At 45.2% G+C, this 19,034-nt stretch overlaps 1 protein-coding gene across 1 annotated transcript in view; it reads left to right on the plus strand.

Annotated features, from left to right (window-relative positions):
• The window catches only part of LOC138296884 (solute carrier family 22 member 7-like), a 363,385-nt gene extending 346,900 nt beyond the window's left edge, over positions 1-16,485 (plus strand). The window contains exon 11 of the mRNA XM_069236377.1: positions 12,391-16,485. Within this exon, the coding sequence (XP_069092478.1) occupies positions 12,391-12,451 (61 nt within the window). The 3' untranslated portion in view covers positions 12,452-16,485. The remainder of the gene's footprint in view (positions 1-12,390) is intronic.
• Positions 16,486-19,034: the final 2,549 nt, after the last annotated feature.

Below are 19,034 nucleotides of genomic sequence, written 5' to 3' on the forward strand. Positions count from 1 at the left end.
CTACTCACCTGTGAGGGTCTCAAGGCGCTTGGGGGGGGGCGGGGGGAGGGAAAGGGGCTGGGAGGTTCACTGTTCGAAAAGCCAGGTTTTGAGGCCCTTCCTGAAAAGAAGTAAGTTTTGGGTCTTGCGAAGGTGGGTTGTGAGGGCGTTCCAGGTTTTGGGTGCAAGGTAGGAGAAGGATCTGCCCCCGGTGGTGGTGTGTTTGATGCGGGGGACAGAGGCGAGAGAGAGGTCAGCTGAGCGGACGTTTTGTGTGGGGGTGTGGAAGGTGACTCTCGTTGAGGTAGGCAGGGCCTGTGTTGTGGAGTGATTTGTGTGCGAGGATGAGGATCTTGAAGGTGATCCTTTTGTCAATGGGGAGCCAGTGGAGGGATTTGAGGTGTGGAGAGATGTGTTCGTGTCGGCGGAGGTCGAGGATGAGTCGTGCTGCTGAGTTCTAGATGCGTGTAGTTTGCGCTTGAGTTTTAGAGTGGTGCCGGCGTAGAGGGCGTTTCCGTAATCAAGCCTGCTGCTGTGTGCGTGAGTGACAGTTTTTCTGGTCTCTGTGGGGATCCATTTGAATGTTTTTCAGTATACGGAGTGTGTTGAAGCATGAGGAGGTGAGAGCGTTGATTTGTTGGGTCATCGAGAGGGAGGAGTCTAGGATGATGCTGAGGTTGCGTGCGTGGTTGGCGGGGGTGGGTGCAGGGCCTAGCGTGGTGGGCCACCATGAGGGGTCCCAGGTTTTTTTGTGTGGGCCAAAGAGGATTATTTCGGTTTTGCTTGAGTTGAGTTTCAGGTGATTGGCTGTCATATATATATCACTTTTGTCAATATGTGTGTGGTTTCCCTGGGGGGAAAAGGGTCCGACTTGTCTAGTGGCAGTTTTAGTGCCATAAAGAAGCGCAGAAGGTTTATATGCCTACTGCAAAGAGCAAATCTGTATTTTATGTAAATAGCTGAGTACATTAGCAAAGTCTATGGAGAGATGAAGGGCACTTTTGCTGGGTGGTAATGAGGGAATCCGAGGAGGAGGGAGTGGGAGCACCAATAATGATTGTTGGACTGGGCGCAGGAGGTGCTAAAGACTGTGACGAATGGTATGTGACAAGGTGTTTTTTGAGTGTCTTGAAAGTACGTGCTGATTGAGGGAAGAAGCGCAGGTAAGGTGGCCTCTACTGTTGCACGTATCTCACACACCATCGATTTTGTGACTGTCTACGTAGGCTAGTGTTTTAGAGCAACAGTTTAGCCAATAGCAGAGATGGCATCTTGATGGATGACTGCTGCCTACACTCGGGTTATAGAGGACCGCTCTGACATAGGATCAGAGACTGAGACATCAGATACTGAGACAGCATCTGAGGGATAGGACAATGGCGCAGACTCTGGGAGTGGTTTTTCAGTCAGAGGAGTCCCATTCGATAACTCCTCTTCCAGTACATTATGAGGGAGGTGATGAGGACAGTCCTGCTGTCCCTTCGCAAGCTGTTTGTGCAACTGGGTAATAGTGGGTTAGGTCAACCCAGAGAGCAGGTGAATGTGGCGGCAAGCAGAGAGAGAGTGCTCTCTTGGGAGCTCCCCAATTTAGTTCAGCCCCAAATTCCACCACCCAAATCATATTGTGGAGACATCAAAATTATCCATGGCAAAACAAACTAGTTTTGTAAGGCAGGCACCTGTGTTTTTGGTCCTGGATTCGGCGGCCATATAGAGAAACACACTAAACCCAAACATTTCTGGAAACTAGACATTCGGGGGAGTCCACAGAGGTGTGACTTGTGTGGCTTCCCCAAAGTTTTCTTACCCAGAATACCCTGCAAAGCTGAAATGTTGAAAAAAAACTAAATGTTTCTCGCATTTCTGTCACACAAACTACAGGAATATGCTGGGATCCACAATATTCCTACCACCCAGTGACTCCTCACCTGTCCTGATAAAAACACTACCCCACTTGAGTGCCTACACCTAGTGTCTGTGTCAGGAATGGATCACCCCAGGGTCAACAGCTGCCTCACGTAAGGACCAACATTGACCGTTGTGTGATCTATTCCTGTCGCAGGCACCAGGCCTAACCACACAAGTGAGGTATCATTTTTATCGGGAGGCTTGGGGGAACGCTGGGTGGAAGGAAATTTGTGGCTCCTCTCAGATTCCAGAACTTTCTGTCACCGAAATGTGAGGAAAACTTGTTTTTTTAGCCACTTTTTGAGGTTTGCAAAGGATTCTGGGTAACAGAACCTGGTCCGAGCCCCGCGAGTCACCCCATCTTGGATTCCCCTAGGTCTCTAGTTTTCAGAAATGTACAGGTTTGGTAGGTTTCCCTAGGTGCCGGCTGAGCTAGAGGCCAAAATCTACAGGTAGGCACTTTGCAAAAAACAGCTCTGTTTTCTGTGATGTGTGTCACGTTGTGTTTTGGGGCATTTCCTGTCGCGTGCGCTAGGCCTACCCACACAAGTGAGGTATCATTTTTATCGGGAGACTTGGGGGGATGCTGCGTGGAAGGAAATTTGAGGCTCCTCTCCGATTCCAGAACTTTCTGTCACCGAAATGTGAGGAAAACTAGTTTTTTTAGCCACTTTTTGAGGTTTGCAAAGGATTCTGGGTAACAGAACCTGGTCAGAGCCCCGCGAGTCACCCCATCTTGGATTCCCCTAGGTCTCTAGTTTTCAAAAATGTACAGGTTTGGTAGGTTTCCCTAGGTGCCGGCTGAGCTAGAGGCCAAAATCTACAGGTAGGCACTTTGCAAAAAACAGCTCTGTTTTCTGTGATGTGTCCACGTTGTGTTTTGGGGCATTTCCTGTCGCGGGCGCTAGGCCTACCCACACAAGTGAGGTATCATTTTTATCGGGAGACTTGGGGGGACGCTGGGTGGAAGGAAATTTGAGGCTCCTCTCAGATTCCAGAACTTTCTGTCACCGAAATGTGAGGAAAACTTGTTTTTTTAGCCACTTTTTGAGGTTTGCAAAGGATTCTGGGTAACAGAACCTGGTCAGAGCCCCGCGAGTCACCCCATCTTGGATTCCCCTAGGTCTCTAGTTTTCAAAAATGTACAGGTTTGGTAGGTTTCCCTAGGTGCCGGCTGAGCTAGAGGCCAAAATCTACAGGTAGGCACTTTGCAAAAAACAGCTCTGTTTTCTGTGATGTGTCCACGTTGTGTTTTGGGGCATTTCCTGTTGCGGGCGCTAGGCCTACCCACACAAGTGAGGTATCATTTTTATCGGGAGACTTGGGGGGACGCTGGGTGGAAGGAAATTTGAGGCTCCTCTCCGATTCCAGAACTTTCTGTCACCGAAATGTGAAGAAAATTGTTTTTTTAGCCACTTTTTGAGGTTTGCAAAGGATTCTGGGTAACAGAACCTGGTCAGAGCCCCGCGAGTCACCCCATCTTGGATTCCCCTAGGTCTCTAGTTTTCAAAAATGTACAGGTTTGGTAGGTTTCCCTAGGTGCCGGCTGAGCTAGAGGCCAAAATCTACAGGTAGGCACTTTGCAAAAAACAGCTCTGTTTTCTGTTATGTGTCCACGTTGTGTTTTGGGGCATTTCCTGTCGCGGGCGCTAGGCCTACCCACACAAGTGAGGTATCATTTTTATCGGGAGACTTGGGGGGACGCTGGGTGGAAGGAAATTTGAGGCTCCTCTCAGATTCCAGAACTTTCTGTCACCGAAATGTGAGGAAAACTTGTTTTTTTAGCCACTTTTTGAGGTTTGCAAAGGATTCTGGGTAACAGAACCTGGTCAGAGCCCCGCGAGTCACCCCATCTTGGATTCCCCTAGGTCTCTAGTTTTCAAAAATGTACAGGTTTGGTAGGTTTCCCTAGGTGCCGGCTGAGCTAGAGGCCAAAATCTACAGGTAGGCACTTTGCAAAAAACAGCTCTGTTTTCTGTGATGTGTCCAAGTTGTGTTTTGGGGCATTTCCTGTCGCGGGCGCTAGGCCTACCCACACAAGTGAGGTATCATTTTTATCGGGAGACTTGGGGGGACGCTGGGTGGAAGGAAATTTGAGGCTCCTCTCAGATTCCAGAACTTTCTGTCACCGAAATGTGAGGAAAACTTGTTTTTTTAGCCACTTTTTGAGGTTTGCAAAGGATTCTGGGTAACAGAACCTGGTCAGAGCCCCGCGAGTCACCCCATCTTGGATTCCCCTAGGTCTCTAGTTTTAAAAAATGTACAGGTTTGGTAGGTTTCCCTATGTGCCGGCTGAGCTAGAGGCCATAATCCACAGGTAGGCACTTTGCAAAAAAACAGCTCTGTATTTTGTGAAAAAATGGGATGTGTCCACGTTGTGTTTTGGGGCATTTCCTGTCGCGGGCGCTAGGCCTACCCACACAAGTGAGGTATCATTTTTTTCGGGAGACTTGGGGGAACATAGAATAGCAAAACAAGTGTTATTGCCCCTTATCTTTCTCTACATTTTTTCCTTCCAAATATAAGAGAGTGTGTAAAAAAGACTTCTATTTGAGAAATGCCCTGCAATTCACATGCTAGTATGGGCACCTCGGAATTCAAAGATGTGCAAATAACCACTGCTCCTCAAAACCTTATCTTGATCCCATTTTGGAAATGCAAAGGTTTTCTTGATACCTCTTTTTCACTCCTCATATTTCAGCAAATGAATTGCTGTATACCCAGTATAGAATGAAAACCAACTGCAGGGTGCACATCATTTATTGGCTCTGGGTACCTAGGGTTCTTGATGAACCTATAAGCCCTTTATATCCCCGCAACCAGAAGAGTCCAGCAGACAAAACGGTATATTGCTTTCAGAAATCTGACATCGCAGGAAAAAGTTACAGAGTAAAACATAAAGAAAAATGGCTGTTGTTTTCAGCTCAATTTCAATATTTTTTTATTTCAGCTGTTATTTTCTGTAGGAAAACCTTGTAGGATCTACACAAATGACCCCTTGCTGAATTCAGAATTTTGTCTAGTTTTCAGAAATGATTAGCTTTCCGGGATCCAGCATTGGTTTCACACCCATTCCTGTCACTAACTGGAAGGAGGTTGAAAGCACCAAAAATAGTAAAAATGGGGTATGTCCCAGTAAAATGCCAAATTTGTGTTGGAAAATGTGGTTTTCTGATTCAAGTCTGCCCGTTCCTGAAAGGTGGGGAGATAGTGATTTCAGCACCAGAAACCTTTTGTTGATGGCATTTTCAGGGAAAAAACCACAAGCCTTCTTCGGCGGCTCTTTTTTCCCATTTTTTTGGAAAAAACTAAATTTTCACTGTATTTTGGCTATTTTCTTGGTCTCCTCCAGGGTAAACCACAAACTCTGGGTACCATTAGAATCCCTAGGATGTTGGAAAAAAAGGACGCAAATTTGGCGTGGTTAGCTTATGTGGACAAAAAGTTATGAAGCCCTAAGCGCGAACTACCCCAAATAGCCAAAAAAGGGCTCAGCACTGGGGGGGAAAAGGCCCAGCAGCTAAGGGGTTAAGAGTTTTTCACTACTTGGGCATTTATGCCTAACAAAGAACATGCCCATCATATTAAATACACTGCACCCTGCCCTTGGGGCTTTCCAGGGCCTACTTTAGGGTTGTCATATGTATTAAAAGGGAGGATTTGGGCCTGGCAAGTGGGTTAACTTACCAGGTCGACATGGCAGTTTAGAACTGCACCCACAGGCCTGCAATGGCAAGCCTGGGCCATGTTTAAAGGGCTACTAAAGTGACCACGGTAGTGTTCATTTCGTGCACCAGTCTTTTCAATGTTTCCCCATCTGTGTGCAAGGCTGGGTTTGGGAGCAATATGGCACTGTTGACTAGGCCACTCGGACGTCTGTAGGCAGTAATCTGGTCTCATGGTCAGCACGCACATGCACATGTTTTTCATCAGAATTACTGCACTGATTTTCTTATTAGTGAGATATCACAAGAGCAGAGATCTTGTTACAAAGCAACTATAATGCCAAGAAGAAGCGGGACACATTTCTATCCTGTCAAGAAATCATGGAAGGCAGAAAGGTAGTGGTCAAACAGCACAATGCTGAGCCAGACAACCTGGTGGAGGAGGACATTTTTCACATTTCTGATGCTGATTTAAAGTCCCTTATGAAAGAAATTGTTGACACTGCTATAGCTGAGCCTCAAGCTAAATGCTCAAAGGATCAAGATGATAATTCTGAGGAAGAGCAAAAAAGCAAATATATACAACGGACACATGCATGAATCCTTGAGTCACATTAGAGAAACGCTGGGTTTTGAGGCAAAAGCTCAACTGGAAGAGGGCTTTTAGTCCCAATATACTACTAATTGTACAGATGATATGCTTCTAAATGTTGTGATTAAAGACATTTTTGATAAAGAATGGAAAGATCCTGATAAGTCCTCTACACCCCGTTTTTTGAACAAACGCTATTTGATTTGGAATTTTGATCAGGACTATCCTCCAACTCCTAAAGTGAATACTATTTTGGCATTCATGGCATCAACTTCTTATTTGGCTTTACAAGATACCGTTCTGTTTGATGTTCTGGATAAAAAAATAGAAGTAACACTTAAAAGTTCCGATTTCATTCTGAGGGCAAACACCAATTCAGCATATGCTATGCAGGCTCAGCTCGAAGACTTTCAGTCCTTATATGATTGCATCCGAGATAATCAGGACAATACTTATATTTTGGCTAACATGGAGCTGGTATCCAAATTCCTGACAGATGTCTCTTTTGATTGTTTATAAGCAGCTGCCTTTATACCCCGACAAAACATCTGCAGTACTCCAGAACAACCCAAAAAATGACTATCTGGAGGTGGGAGCAAGGCTCAGACTTTTTTTTATCACTGGGAGGGGTATGTGTCAGATCATTGGGTTCTCTGCATCATAAAAGAGGGTTACAAAATTTATTTTTCCTTCTCTGCTCAAGAGACACATTTTGAATCTATGTTGTGTCCTAAGGATGATGCAAGGATTCAGGCAAATGCTTTGCAGGGTTAAAAGAGCTCTTACAGAACAATGCTGTTGTTCCAGTTCCAGAAGACCAGATGAGAAAAGGTTTTTCAATTCTGTTTTTGGTACCCAAGCACAACGGCAAACTGAGACCAGTGCTGAATCTGAGACAACTGATCCTGTATGTGCAAATAGAGACATTCAAGATGATTTCATTGCAGACGATTATTCCGCATTTGGCAAAGAACAAGTTTCTGGTGACACTGGATCTCCAAAACGCGTACCTTTGTCCCAATACATCATTCCAGTCAATGGTTTCTCTGTTTGGTGGTACAAGGTCAGCATTTGCAGTCTCTAGCCCTGTTGTTTGGACTGGCTACATCACCAAGGGACTTCACCCAGGTACTTGCTCCAGTTGTTGCACATCTCCGTATAGCTGATATCACATCTTTCCTTATCTTGATGATTGGCTGCTGCCTCCTTCTTCTTTTCCTAAGGCCCAGAAGAATCAAGAGATGGATATATCAGTCCTTCACTGTCTGAGGTTCATTGTCAATTACCAGAAAGTACAGTCTCCAACAATCGCAAGAAAAGCTGTTTCTTGGAGATCTCATCAACCGAAAGACCTGTGTTCTTTCCTGCTTCGATTATGGCGTCCGTTCTCCAGAGCACCACTCATCTACTGGCTCAGTCATCCACATGAACTTGGTTGCGGTTTCAGGGTTTGCTAACAGCTACCTTGGCTATAGTTCCATGGGCTCAGTTTCACCTAAAACCAGTGGTGAATCATGGCTTGGTGGTTCCCAGCTTCAGGGGAATACAAGTCCCTCATCCCAGTAACTACAGAAATCAGACTGCAGTTTGGTTGATGGTTGATGGAAAAGGACTCTGAGGAGGTTCCTTTTCAGTACTCAGTTCCTCTTATTGTGCCCACGGATGCCAGCCTTTGGGGCTGGAGTGCAGCTATGAGGGAGTTGGAGGCAAGTCGTCATTGGTCTCAGTGAGAGAGCTTCCACTCTTTTATTTAGAAGGAGCTTCAGCTGTCTGGAGAGCCCCGCTTGCATTTGCCTCTCGTCTGGAGGGAAACATTGTCCTGGTGAGAACAATCTAGTTGCAAGGTGTCATCTGATCCATCAGGGTGGTACAAAATGTTAGAGATTGAATCAGGTGGAAGAGTTGATATTTATGTGGGCAAACTCCCACCTCCTAGCTCTGGGAGCAGTATACATTCAGGGTCAATTGAATTTTCAGGCATATAGATTGAGTTGGAACCTTCTCTCATCAGAGTTCTACCATCTGTCCCCTCTGGAGTTACCTTTGGATAGGCATGTTTGTGTCCCCTCTCAATGCAATGCTGCCAGTGTTCTGTTCAGAGCTCCCATGTCCCCAGGCCTGGACATACACTCTTTTGGTTTTTTGGCCTCAGGGCATCACGCATACCTTATCTCCAATTCCCCTCCTCCCGAGGGTGCTTCAGAAAATGCAGGAGGAGAGGAGCACAGTGATACTGATTGCATTGTTTTGGGCTCAGAGACCTTGGTTTGCCCCTCTCTTGAGAATGTCCAAGGGGAGGTTCCAGCAGCTTTCCACTCACTCATCTCCTCTACAATCACCTCAGCTTCCAGTGTTGCAAATCAAATGTCTGAAGTTGATGGCTTGCTTCTTGAACAGCTAGGTCGGCAGGAGATGGGCTGTTCAGATTCAGTGGCCTTAGACATCCAACCCTCTAGAAAATCTTCCACATTTTGATCTTATAGGAAGCAATGGTCTTCTTTCCACAAATTGTGAGGGGCATATTTGCAAGTGGCTTGTGCTGCCGGTACATCTCTTTTTGTGACTCACTGGCAGCACAGGCTGCAGACCCATTTCTACACGGCTATGCAAACACACTTTGCGTGTCTTTTCATGGCCTTGTAGATATGGGGTAGGGCATTGCTGCGTGGCCTTTCTCTGCGTCAAAGACGCATTCCATGGGCATTGCAGTGGGTGTTCCTACGCCACACCCATGGATATTGACACATTCCCAGATTTGTAAACCCGGGAATGTGTCAAAAGCCTACGCCTCGCCTGGGGAGGCAAAATGAGGAGAAATAACTTTATTTCTCCTCATTGTTTCCTCTTCCTATGTGTGTTGAGGAATAAAACACCTCCATTGATTGTTTTAGTGCAGGAAGGTATCCCTTCTTGCACAAAAGCAATTATTCCTACAATGCAGACACCCCTGCACCATGGTGCAAGAGTGCCTGCGTTGGTGCAAGGCAGCCAATTGTGCCACCACAGTTGAAGGGGACAGGAATGCGTCGCAGGTCATCAATACAATGCATTCTTCCAGTTTTCTTTTGACGCAGGGGAGCGCAGCAAGGCACTTCACATGAAAAAGTAATAAATAAGCCCCTGTCTTTCTAAGGGTTTTGTCACATCTGTAGATTCCTTCAATATGTAGTTTTTTCTAAGGGAGGGCTTCCTGAAAGGTCTTGTTCATGCACCCTTAGCGGCTTAGAGGTCTGATATTTAAACCCTTTAAGTATGGGGGAATTGTTCTAAAGTTTCTCCGAAGGGGGGGTCAGGCTTTTGAAGAGTTTTTCTGTTGAAGAGATCTATTGTTAAGGGTCCAGTGCTGACGTGAGATCTGTCTGTTGTTCCTAAAGGTCTACAACTCTCTCCTTTTGAGTCACTGGAGCAATCAGATCTTGCTTTTCTTTCTGCTAAGACTACATTTTTGGTAACATTAACTTTGATAAGAGAGTAGGGAAAACAGAGACTCTGGCAACTTCTTTCCCTTATTTGAGATTTTTTCCTGCTGGAGTCATTCTGAGACGTGATCCTAAATTAGACTAAAAATACAATCACATTTTCAATTATCTCAGGAGATTGTGCTTCCTGTGCTTTCTGATTCAGATTCAGACATTCCGTTATTGTTTGATGTAAAAAGAGTATTGACAATATATCTGGGTAAAACTAAGAATTTTTGTTTGTAATCCTCTTTTTTATCTTTTATGGATCTGCCCCAAAGGTAGGAAGGCTACCTCTCAGGTCATTAACTGGAGGGTCAGACATGCTATTCTTCAGGCTTATGAATTGTCTGGGGAGATTGTGCCTCTTCAAATTCAGGGTTGCTCAACTAGAGCAGTTTCCAATTCTTGGGCAAAGGGTGGGTAGTGCTTTGATTCAGGAAATTTGTTGTGCAGCAACCTGGACTTCACACTTAGGGGGTCATTCTGACCCCTGCCGGCGGCGGATGCCGCCGGTCTGGCGGGAACCACCAGAAGACCGTACTGCGGTCAAAAGACCGCAGCGGTCATTCTGAGTTTCCCGCTGGGCTGGCGGGCGACCGCCAGAAGGCCGCCCGCCCACCGGGAAACTCCCTTCCATGAGGATGCCGGCTCCGAATGGAGCCGGCGGAGTGGAAGGGGTGTGACGGGTGCAGTTGCACCTGTCGCGATTTTCAGTGTCTGCCACGCAGACACTGAAAATCTATGTGGGGCCCTGTTAGGGGGCCCCTGCAGTGCCCATGCTAGTGGCATGGGCACTGCAGGGGCCCCCAGGGGCCCCACGACACCTGTTCCCGCCAGCCAGGTTCTGGTGGTGAAAACCGCCAGAACCCGGCTGGCGGGAAGGGGGTCGGAATCCCCATGGCGGCGCTGCTTGCAGCGCCGCCCCGGAGGATTCCCTGGGGCAGCGGGAAGCCGGCGGGAAACCGCCGGCTTCCCTTTTCTGACTGCGGCTTTACCGCCGCGGTCAGAATGCCCCCGGAAGCACCGCCAGCCTGTTGGCGGTGCTTCCGCGGTCGTTGGCCCTGGCGGTCCATGACCACCAGGGTCAGAATGACCCCCTTAATGTTAGCAAATCATTACAATTTTGATTTTCATCTGTCTCTGATTAAAGTTTTGGTTCTGTCCTCTTGCATTCCTCAACGAAGTAATTGCTCATTGCTTTTTTGACTCCTGCACTTGCCAGTGCATTTTTGTGTCTTGGTAATTCCTCATAGCACTAGGACTGGGACAAAGAGGACACAGTTGAGGTAGTAATGATTCTTTTACTTACCAGGAATCTTCACTACCCTGATAAGTACTCCTTCTTCTCCTAGTCCGCTCCACTCCCTCCCCTGTGCACCTCTAATAGAGTCCTTCATAAATTGCAGGCCGACTGGAGGGGGAAGGGGAGGGTTATAGAACGGTCAACAGAGATAGATGACAGACTATATGTAGGAGCCTTCAGCGTAGAGTAGTGGTGAACTGTCAGAAGCAGGACCGCCTCCTACCATTAGGGATGAGGAGGACTACATATCAGAGTAATGAATATTACTGGTAAATAAATACATCATTTCCAGTGAAAAAGGGGAATATTGTGAGGAATACTGCATGGTAAGTCCTTGTTGGCACAGCTTTTATTCATTGCAAGGGGTTGTTCCACGAAGAGTAACTCATAATTTTATGGTACTGATAGGGTGTGGTGCTTCTGCGTGCAAAGTTTACACTCTCCCAGTAACCTCCAAAGTGTAATTAGTACCACAATGCTAAAAACTTGCCATAGTGCAAAGATCTGACTCTGAGAGTAAATCTGGGTTTTCACCACATTTACCTTCCCAGCGCACAGTTTGAGCACATGGGCTAAGTTTGTTTTTTGTATAGTTGCTCTAATTTGTTAACATGCTAGAGTATGCCCACAACATCTGTGCGTGACTGGTTCTACATCCATTAGCCTTGCTAGGGTGTTGCTTTCCAGGACTCCTCCGTCGAAACAGAAATATTAGATACAGAGTATACAGGGTGAAAATCAAATTTTAAGAACACGGAAAATCCTGTTTCAAAACTGACAATTACCCTGTTAGCAGAATTTATAACCGTTGGGTCAATAAAAGTGTTTTGTGAAGTTCTGTACAGAAGCTCAGATGGGAGCTTTGCAAATGTCCATTGAAGAACATACCCAATGAAAGCAGCACAGGATATTATGGATATACGTGAATATTGTGTAGATTCCCTTGAAAGGTCTGGGTAGAAGCCAACAATGCTGAAATTGAAGTTCCCAAGACTTCTGTCTTTGCATATGTTGATCATTACCTTTGTCTATGCCACATGAACATCACATGCGACCCTCTGAAACGGGGAACAATGCTGGAATTTACCACTTCAAACTATCATTAATAGAGAGACTCTTTGGGTCTAACACAAAACAAAAGGCTTTGGAGCAGGACTGAATGACTGCTGATTTTGCTAAGATGCAGTGCTGCTCCAGGTAAAACAGGACAGAAGTGCATTTCTAAAATTCTTGAAGGAATGTGTTCTTAGCTAGATAGCAGCAAGACCACCCCTGCTTGCGGCCTCTCCTATTTCACACATGAGTAGTTTTATGACCCCTGACAGACTGACATAGAGTTCTAGTAATAGATCTGAATGGGTGATCAGAAAAGTTGCTATAAAATGATCAGTGCCTGTTGATTGTCGATTAAGTGGTTGATGAAGAATGATAACTCCTAATGGTGTTTAAGTCTCACACTTTTTACATATTTCTTTTCAATAGGGATAACTCCATGAGCCCAGTGGTGGATCCAAAAGAGGTTGTTGAGATGCAGAAATTCTAGCGACTCTTGTGGTGCTCTGCAGCAGCCTGGTTTAAAAGGACATTAAGGATTCACTGATATATCACAAGACTAAATATTCAAGAATGCCAGATTTCAAACTATTCAACTGTTCCTTTGCTGTAACATTTGCTTTTTAGTAAATCACTAATGATACCAACTGCTGATATGTGTTATATCTTTAACAAAGCACTGCTCACTGCAAACCTTTATAGTTGCTTAGAAATGGCTGAGTATTGAAGAGTTTACTGCACTTAGAGGGGATGTGCAAGACAGATTTTTTAAGATCTTGTGACGGTGGCCTGTGCTGGGCACTCCCCATCCCTATGATTCTCAAACAAATTCAGTCCCTGGTGTTCTTTTTGCCCCCTACGTGGGCACAGAAGAGGATAATTGACAGAAAGACTGGTTCCCTATTTTTATAGGGGTAGGTGTATTGCCATGTCAATGTGGGGCAGTCCCCACCCCTACATTTTAAAAAATTAATCTGTGGTGTCTAATGGGTCTTTCTCCCCCCTACTCCTCAGAGGAAGATGGGAGTAATTGCCCCATCTGACCCCTTGGAAGAGAGAAAGACTGTTCCCCTTTTTATGGGGATGGGGGCATGGTCATACACATGCTAGACAACTCCTTCCCCAACAATTAAAAATAAAGTAATCCCTGGTGTCTAGTAGGCTTTCTGCCCCCCAATGGGTAAGATGAGGGTTACTGTCCTCATCTGCCTTCGGGGGCAGCAGAAAGACAAATCCCCATTTGTATGGGTTAGGGCATTGCCATGCCAATCATGAGCAGCCCCCACCCTACATATATATATATCAAAAAGTGATCCCTGGTTTCTAGTGGGCTTTTCTCTAACTGGGGGGCAGAAATACTACTTAAAATACAGGAAGGGGGAGCACAAGCCCTTGCCCAAGGGGCTGCTCTCCCTCTCCCTGGTGTCTACTGGGTGAATCCCTGCTTGGGAATCACCCCCTTCAGGGATTCCCAAGCATGGATTTAATTGTGAATGGTGCTATTGGAAAGGGGAGATTCTCCCCTTTCAAATGACACCCCTCATCTGAATTGGTGATCAGAGGGCTGAGATATGTCCTCGAGCACTGTGAACACCAGTGGGATTTCCTGCCTCGGGTGCCAGGACGTCCTGTAGCCATCCTCGGCACACGAGGACCAATTTGAGGACGGCTTGGAGCCGTCCTCTGCACCAATTGGGTTATTCAGGTATATCAAATTCAACACACAAGGCACAATTGTTCCTAAGGTTTCCAGAAACATATCATGGAGACTTTGGCCAAAATTTGAGTTCTGGGCACATTGCTACATTTGATTAGGGTGCTGTACACAGATAGCTTTGCGAGAGTAGGGTGGGGAAGGGATGGAGAGCTATCTGAAGAGTTTCCCCTGCAGAAAGGTGTTAGACAAGGATGTGTCTTAGCTCCAACCCTTTTCTTGCTTTTTATAAATGCATGTATCCCATACTTGCTTGATACTCAAAATGACGCACCAAAATTGGGTGGTATCAAGACACCATGCCTGCTATTTGCTGATGACACCTTGCTCTTATCCAAAAGTGCCTCTGGATTATCTAGGCTTTTTGAAAAAAATTGGGTTTTTGCAAGGACTACGGCCTCAAATAAACTGCACCAAAACTAAATGTATGATAGTTGGTGACCCAAAATTTAGGCTCACAAAAAAAAAGTCCTCGATGATGAGGTCCTTTAATGTGTCAGTGATTTTGATTATTTGGTAATCAGGTTAGACAACTCCCATAACTGGACATCACACTTGTCAAAGTCCGTTTTGTCCCTGAAACAAAAGACAGGAGGCATTTTGAGATTTGTGGCTAAAACACCCACCTTTTCCATCACACCCACAATGGATATTTATAAAGTGCAAGCTAGAGCAGGTATTTTATATGGCACTGAGTCCAGGGGGCATGTCAAGTTTTATGATATAGGAAGAGCAGAAAATCTTTTTATTAAAGCCCTGTTAAAAGTTCCATCTAGTTCTCCAACCTTGCCCATCCGAATGGACCTAAATCTGCACTCAATTATGGATCTTGCAGCTTTGCGATCGCTCCAGTATTGGATTCGCATTTGGTCCTCAGTAGCGTTAAATCCCTATAGGACATGGCTAACAGCGCTTTTAGGAGATTCTCAGGTTGATAAAATCCGATGGTGCAAGTATGTAAAAAGGTTTTTTTTTTTTTACTCAGGCTGAGGTCCTACTGGGTGGACCCCTTGAACCTTCCAAAAAATGCTCCCCAGATGTTGAAGGACACATATTGGGAAAATGTACATATGTTAACTCTAGCAGCTGTCCCGTCGGGTAGTATGACAGACAGCTTCTTATCTTTCAAGTGTCACTATGAGTTTGAGCATTTTTTAGACACTATTACACTCCCAGTGGCACGTGGACTTTATCTAAGACTTAGGCAGTCATTATGAACTTGGCAGTTCGGCCCGCCATGCTGGCAGTGGCGGCTAAAGCCGCCAGCCGGCATGGCGGGCTGAACCGCCACTTAATGAATAGGTTGACAGCCGCCAGCGGCAGGCGTCACCCACCGCCAGGTAGCCTGGCAGCGGTATGTAACCATCCACCACGGTAGCTGCTCTACCCTACGGATAATGTTTCAAATGCCGCCAGCCTTTTCAGGCTGGCGGAGGGGATGCCCCGGGGCACCACTCGGGGCCCCTGTACTGCCCAAGCACTTTGCATGGGCAGTGCAGGGGGCCCCTGTGCAGGCCCCCATTGCGCATGTCACTGCCCGATTTACGGGCGGTGACATGCACGAAGGGTGCTGCTGCACCCGCCGCACACCAACATTGGCGGCAGCTCCTCATGGTGTCGCCCTCAATGTTGCGCCCGTGTTCCCCGCCAGGCCTTGGGGCGGAGACACTGTCCCTGCCCACTGGCCTGGCGGGGAAATCATTATACGGCTGGCGGGTTTTCCAGGAGGCTGGCGGTCGATGGAAAGACCGCCAGCCTCAACACGGCGGGAAATTCCGCTGTGTTCAAAATGACCGCCTTAGAGTGGGATCTTTACCAGTGTGCAATCTTACCGCTAGATGGAAGCAATCTACTAGCTTGTCAAATTCTTGCCCGATGGGATGTATCATTAAAGAAACTATAAGTCATCTTCCATTTTACTGTCCAGCATTTAAAACGCAAAGGCCCCATTGGCTAAGACCTCTTTGTAAGACATTGGGCATCAGAGACCGTCATTCGGCCCTTAGGATTTGTAGTACAAATACCCATAGGCTGGTGGCGTGCACTGTGGCAAAGTTTTTAACAGCTATCTGGCGGCACAGAGCAGGTTTCATAAATTGATAGAATATGTTCTTAAGGGTAGCAAATGTGTTTTCGATTGTTATTGTTTCAATTTTCAGATATAAATACATGTTTTTATTATACTAAACTTTTTAAGATTGGGAAGAGATTCATAGGTTTTGTGAACTTTTATATGTATTTGCCCAAGTCTCATCTTGTGTTATTTGTTTGAGAAACTAACTTTGGTCTATCACCTAATATAGATTCTCAAAATGATAAGTGAACAAGCCATACTTATTCCCGATAGAGACTTCTGGCGTGAGATTTCTACATTTCGGATGTTGAAAATGTGGAATGTTTTTTAGCCTGAAGATCCTACCATTTTTATTGTGATTATTTGTTATTCCCTTTTTACATACGTTCTTGTGAACTTGTTCTTATGTTTGCATTTGTTGCTTTTATGGTACAGGTGCCGAAATAAAGCTTGAATTGACATATCATGTGCTTTAGAATATATTTGAATGTTATATAGGCAAGCTTCTGAATATTGCTTGTCCTCTACCTATGCCATCAGGGCTATCTTTTGAAGCTTTTTATTTAAGAAGACTGTACAGGAATTAGATTCAGTTGAGAATTGCACCACAATATCTGAGGTGCCTTCCATACAGAGTCCGGAGTAGGACTCGAAGGAATGTTTTTAATAGCACATTATGTTTAATGGGTTGAAATGTCTACGGATTGTAAGTCTTGCACCCCTGTGTAACGTTGCAAAAATATACTAAAGAACACTATTACTTGTCCAACTGAATTATGTTGAAGACTGCATTGCCAATAACCTAATTGATTTATTTGGGATTGTTTGCTAATTGTATACAGAATCATTTGCTAAACAAGCACTGTTGTCAGTGCACACTGAGCATCCTATTTGAAAAACTTTGTTATCATAAGAGAAGGTAAATATTGCATACAGCATTTTTGTAGAAACATTAGAACTATTGTGCCTTCTGTGTTGAATTTGATATAGTTTATTCATACAAATGGAGGGGATTGTTATGTAACCTCTCCCTAATTTACTTAAATTATATAAAAAGTATATCTGAGGGAACAACTATACATGTACACTGATAGACTTGTTCTAAGGAAAACAGGGTAAACCCATCGATTGTTCCAGCCTAGTGGTGATTTAAAGCCTACCACGATGGAGTGGTAGTATCATACACTAAGTGGGTCATCCTGATCAAATTTATCTTTGACTTGGGGCCCTTATTTAGGTAAGCCATCAAAAACAGTTGTTCTACTGTCCTTCTCTATGACTCATTGTCCATAGTATTTGGATTTTAGCACTTCACCCGTCCCCTACCTCTGCCTCTTTTCAGTATTTCTGTTGACTCTAGGGCCACAGAAAAATGGCAGACGTACCCTCAAGAAGTCAATAATTTGTCTGCTGTACATAGAGCCTGTTATCTGCAGTGGAACCATGCTGGTCAATCACCATCATCAGTGCTATAGAAAACTAATATAGATATCCAGTCCTTGCCCACAATCCCCACACAACATACACAAACTGCAGGTCCATGCTTCTACAATTTCTAGGAGTCTGTCTTGCACTGTTAGAGGGCCAACTGCATAATGCAATAAAAAACAGGTAAACACAGTGTAAAACTAAAAGTCCAATATAAACTATAAATGTTTTGAAATGTAAGTGTATGAACACCAAACATAGGTAGCAGCAATCTCCCTTGGCTCCCTGTGTTCCCAAGTTGTTCACATTACTCGGTCATATAAAGTACTCGTGTGCTACAGTTGTACAATCTGACGCATCTGTAATGGGGTGCAGAGCTTTTACAAATATATATGGACAGACATAGAAATAATGCAGAGTCAATATAAGTAGCATGTTACTATGCACAACTGCAAGGACTCTATGCATAAGTAGATAGTGTGTCAATCACAGCAAGCATGAGTCTATCCTAGGTATCTGTCTAGGCACTTACCTCACACTCCCATGCCATAGTAAACAGCCATGCACCTCAAATACCCATTACCACATGCCCCTAACTGCAATATTGCACATTACTCAAGGGCAGGTCTTAAACCCACACACATTAGACTGCAAACATAAAGATTACCTAGGGGTACATACAATTAATAAACTCCATATATTGAAAGGGAGCCCATTGCATAGCCCATATTGGCAATCATGTTAAATAACTCATTGACACCAACACTGTCCCCTCATAGCATGATTTCCAGTGCCATTTCCACATATGGGAGAAAGATTGAAAATTAAAACATTTCTCCTGGCTGTGCAATGCTAAAGCAACCGCTGGGCTTTGGGTGAGGCACTGTGAGCTGAACAGGAACTGGGCCGAAAGCTTTTGATGATGTGAGAGGACTCCGTCTTCACGTTCTGAAGTTCTGTTGTCCTAATACACAGTTCTATTATTATAGTAGGCACCATAAAACAGTTCCAGCTGACAGTACATGTTCTCAGCATATTGTGTCTGTCCATGCCCTCAGGCTGTTTTTTCTCCTTCAATTTTGGAAAAGCCTCTTTAATTACAGGATTCCCTGGATTCAGGACTGGGCAAAGAGCAGCTGATGTGCCAGCGTCTTCCATGCCAGTTCCTGACCCATTATCAACTCTTCTAGCTATTGTGCCCCCTCCAGTGAATATTAGCCCAAATTCTTCACTGTTTCGCTGACTGCTCCACTAACAAAGTTTGTAATTCTGTGTGCCGTTTTTGTCAGTGGGAATGCTCCTTAATAGCAGTGTCTGCTCCATGCATTTGAAAGTAGTGTGGGGACTGGGTTAATATTTCAACCCACTTACAGGTACTGTGAGAACACAGAGCTCTCCACTGTGGTCTGGTGTACACAGTGTTTACATGGGCCTCGACTGAGACTGAAAGCAGTCAAGTTTCTCACATTGCCTATCAGTGGGTAAAAAATGAACTGTAAAATAAAGCAAAATGATGCACTTCCCTACTTCTCTCCAGTTCCAAAGTTCGTGGCTCTAAGGCAGCTAGAGGTCTCAGAGCCAACTCCCCTAAGCAATCCAGACTTTGCTCTCATGCTGTTAAGTAGCATGAGAGAAGTGCAAGGACTAGTTGAAGTAGGCTGTCTCAGTAGTCCTACAGGCCCTCGAGGACTGTGTCTGCGGTCTGCTCACCACCCAGCCTTCTAAGACCGCTCAGGCTGGAGAGATTTAAAGTGCGCATGTCAGGCTAGCAGTCCCAAGACAGCTGGCCAAGTGACATGAACACTTTAAACCGGAGTACTAGCCAACACTACTTCCTGCTGCCAATCGGCAGAAATT

Source organism: Pleurodeles waltl, chromosome 5, assembly GCF_031143425.1.
Source record: "Pleurodeles waltl isolate 20211129_DDA chromosome 5, aPleWal1.hap1.20221129, whole genome shotgun sequence".
Classification (NCBI taxonomy): Eukaryota; Metazoa; Chordata; class Amphibia; order Caudata; family Salamandridae; genus Pleurodeles; species Pleurodeles waltl.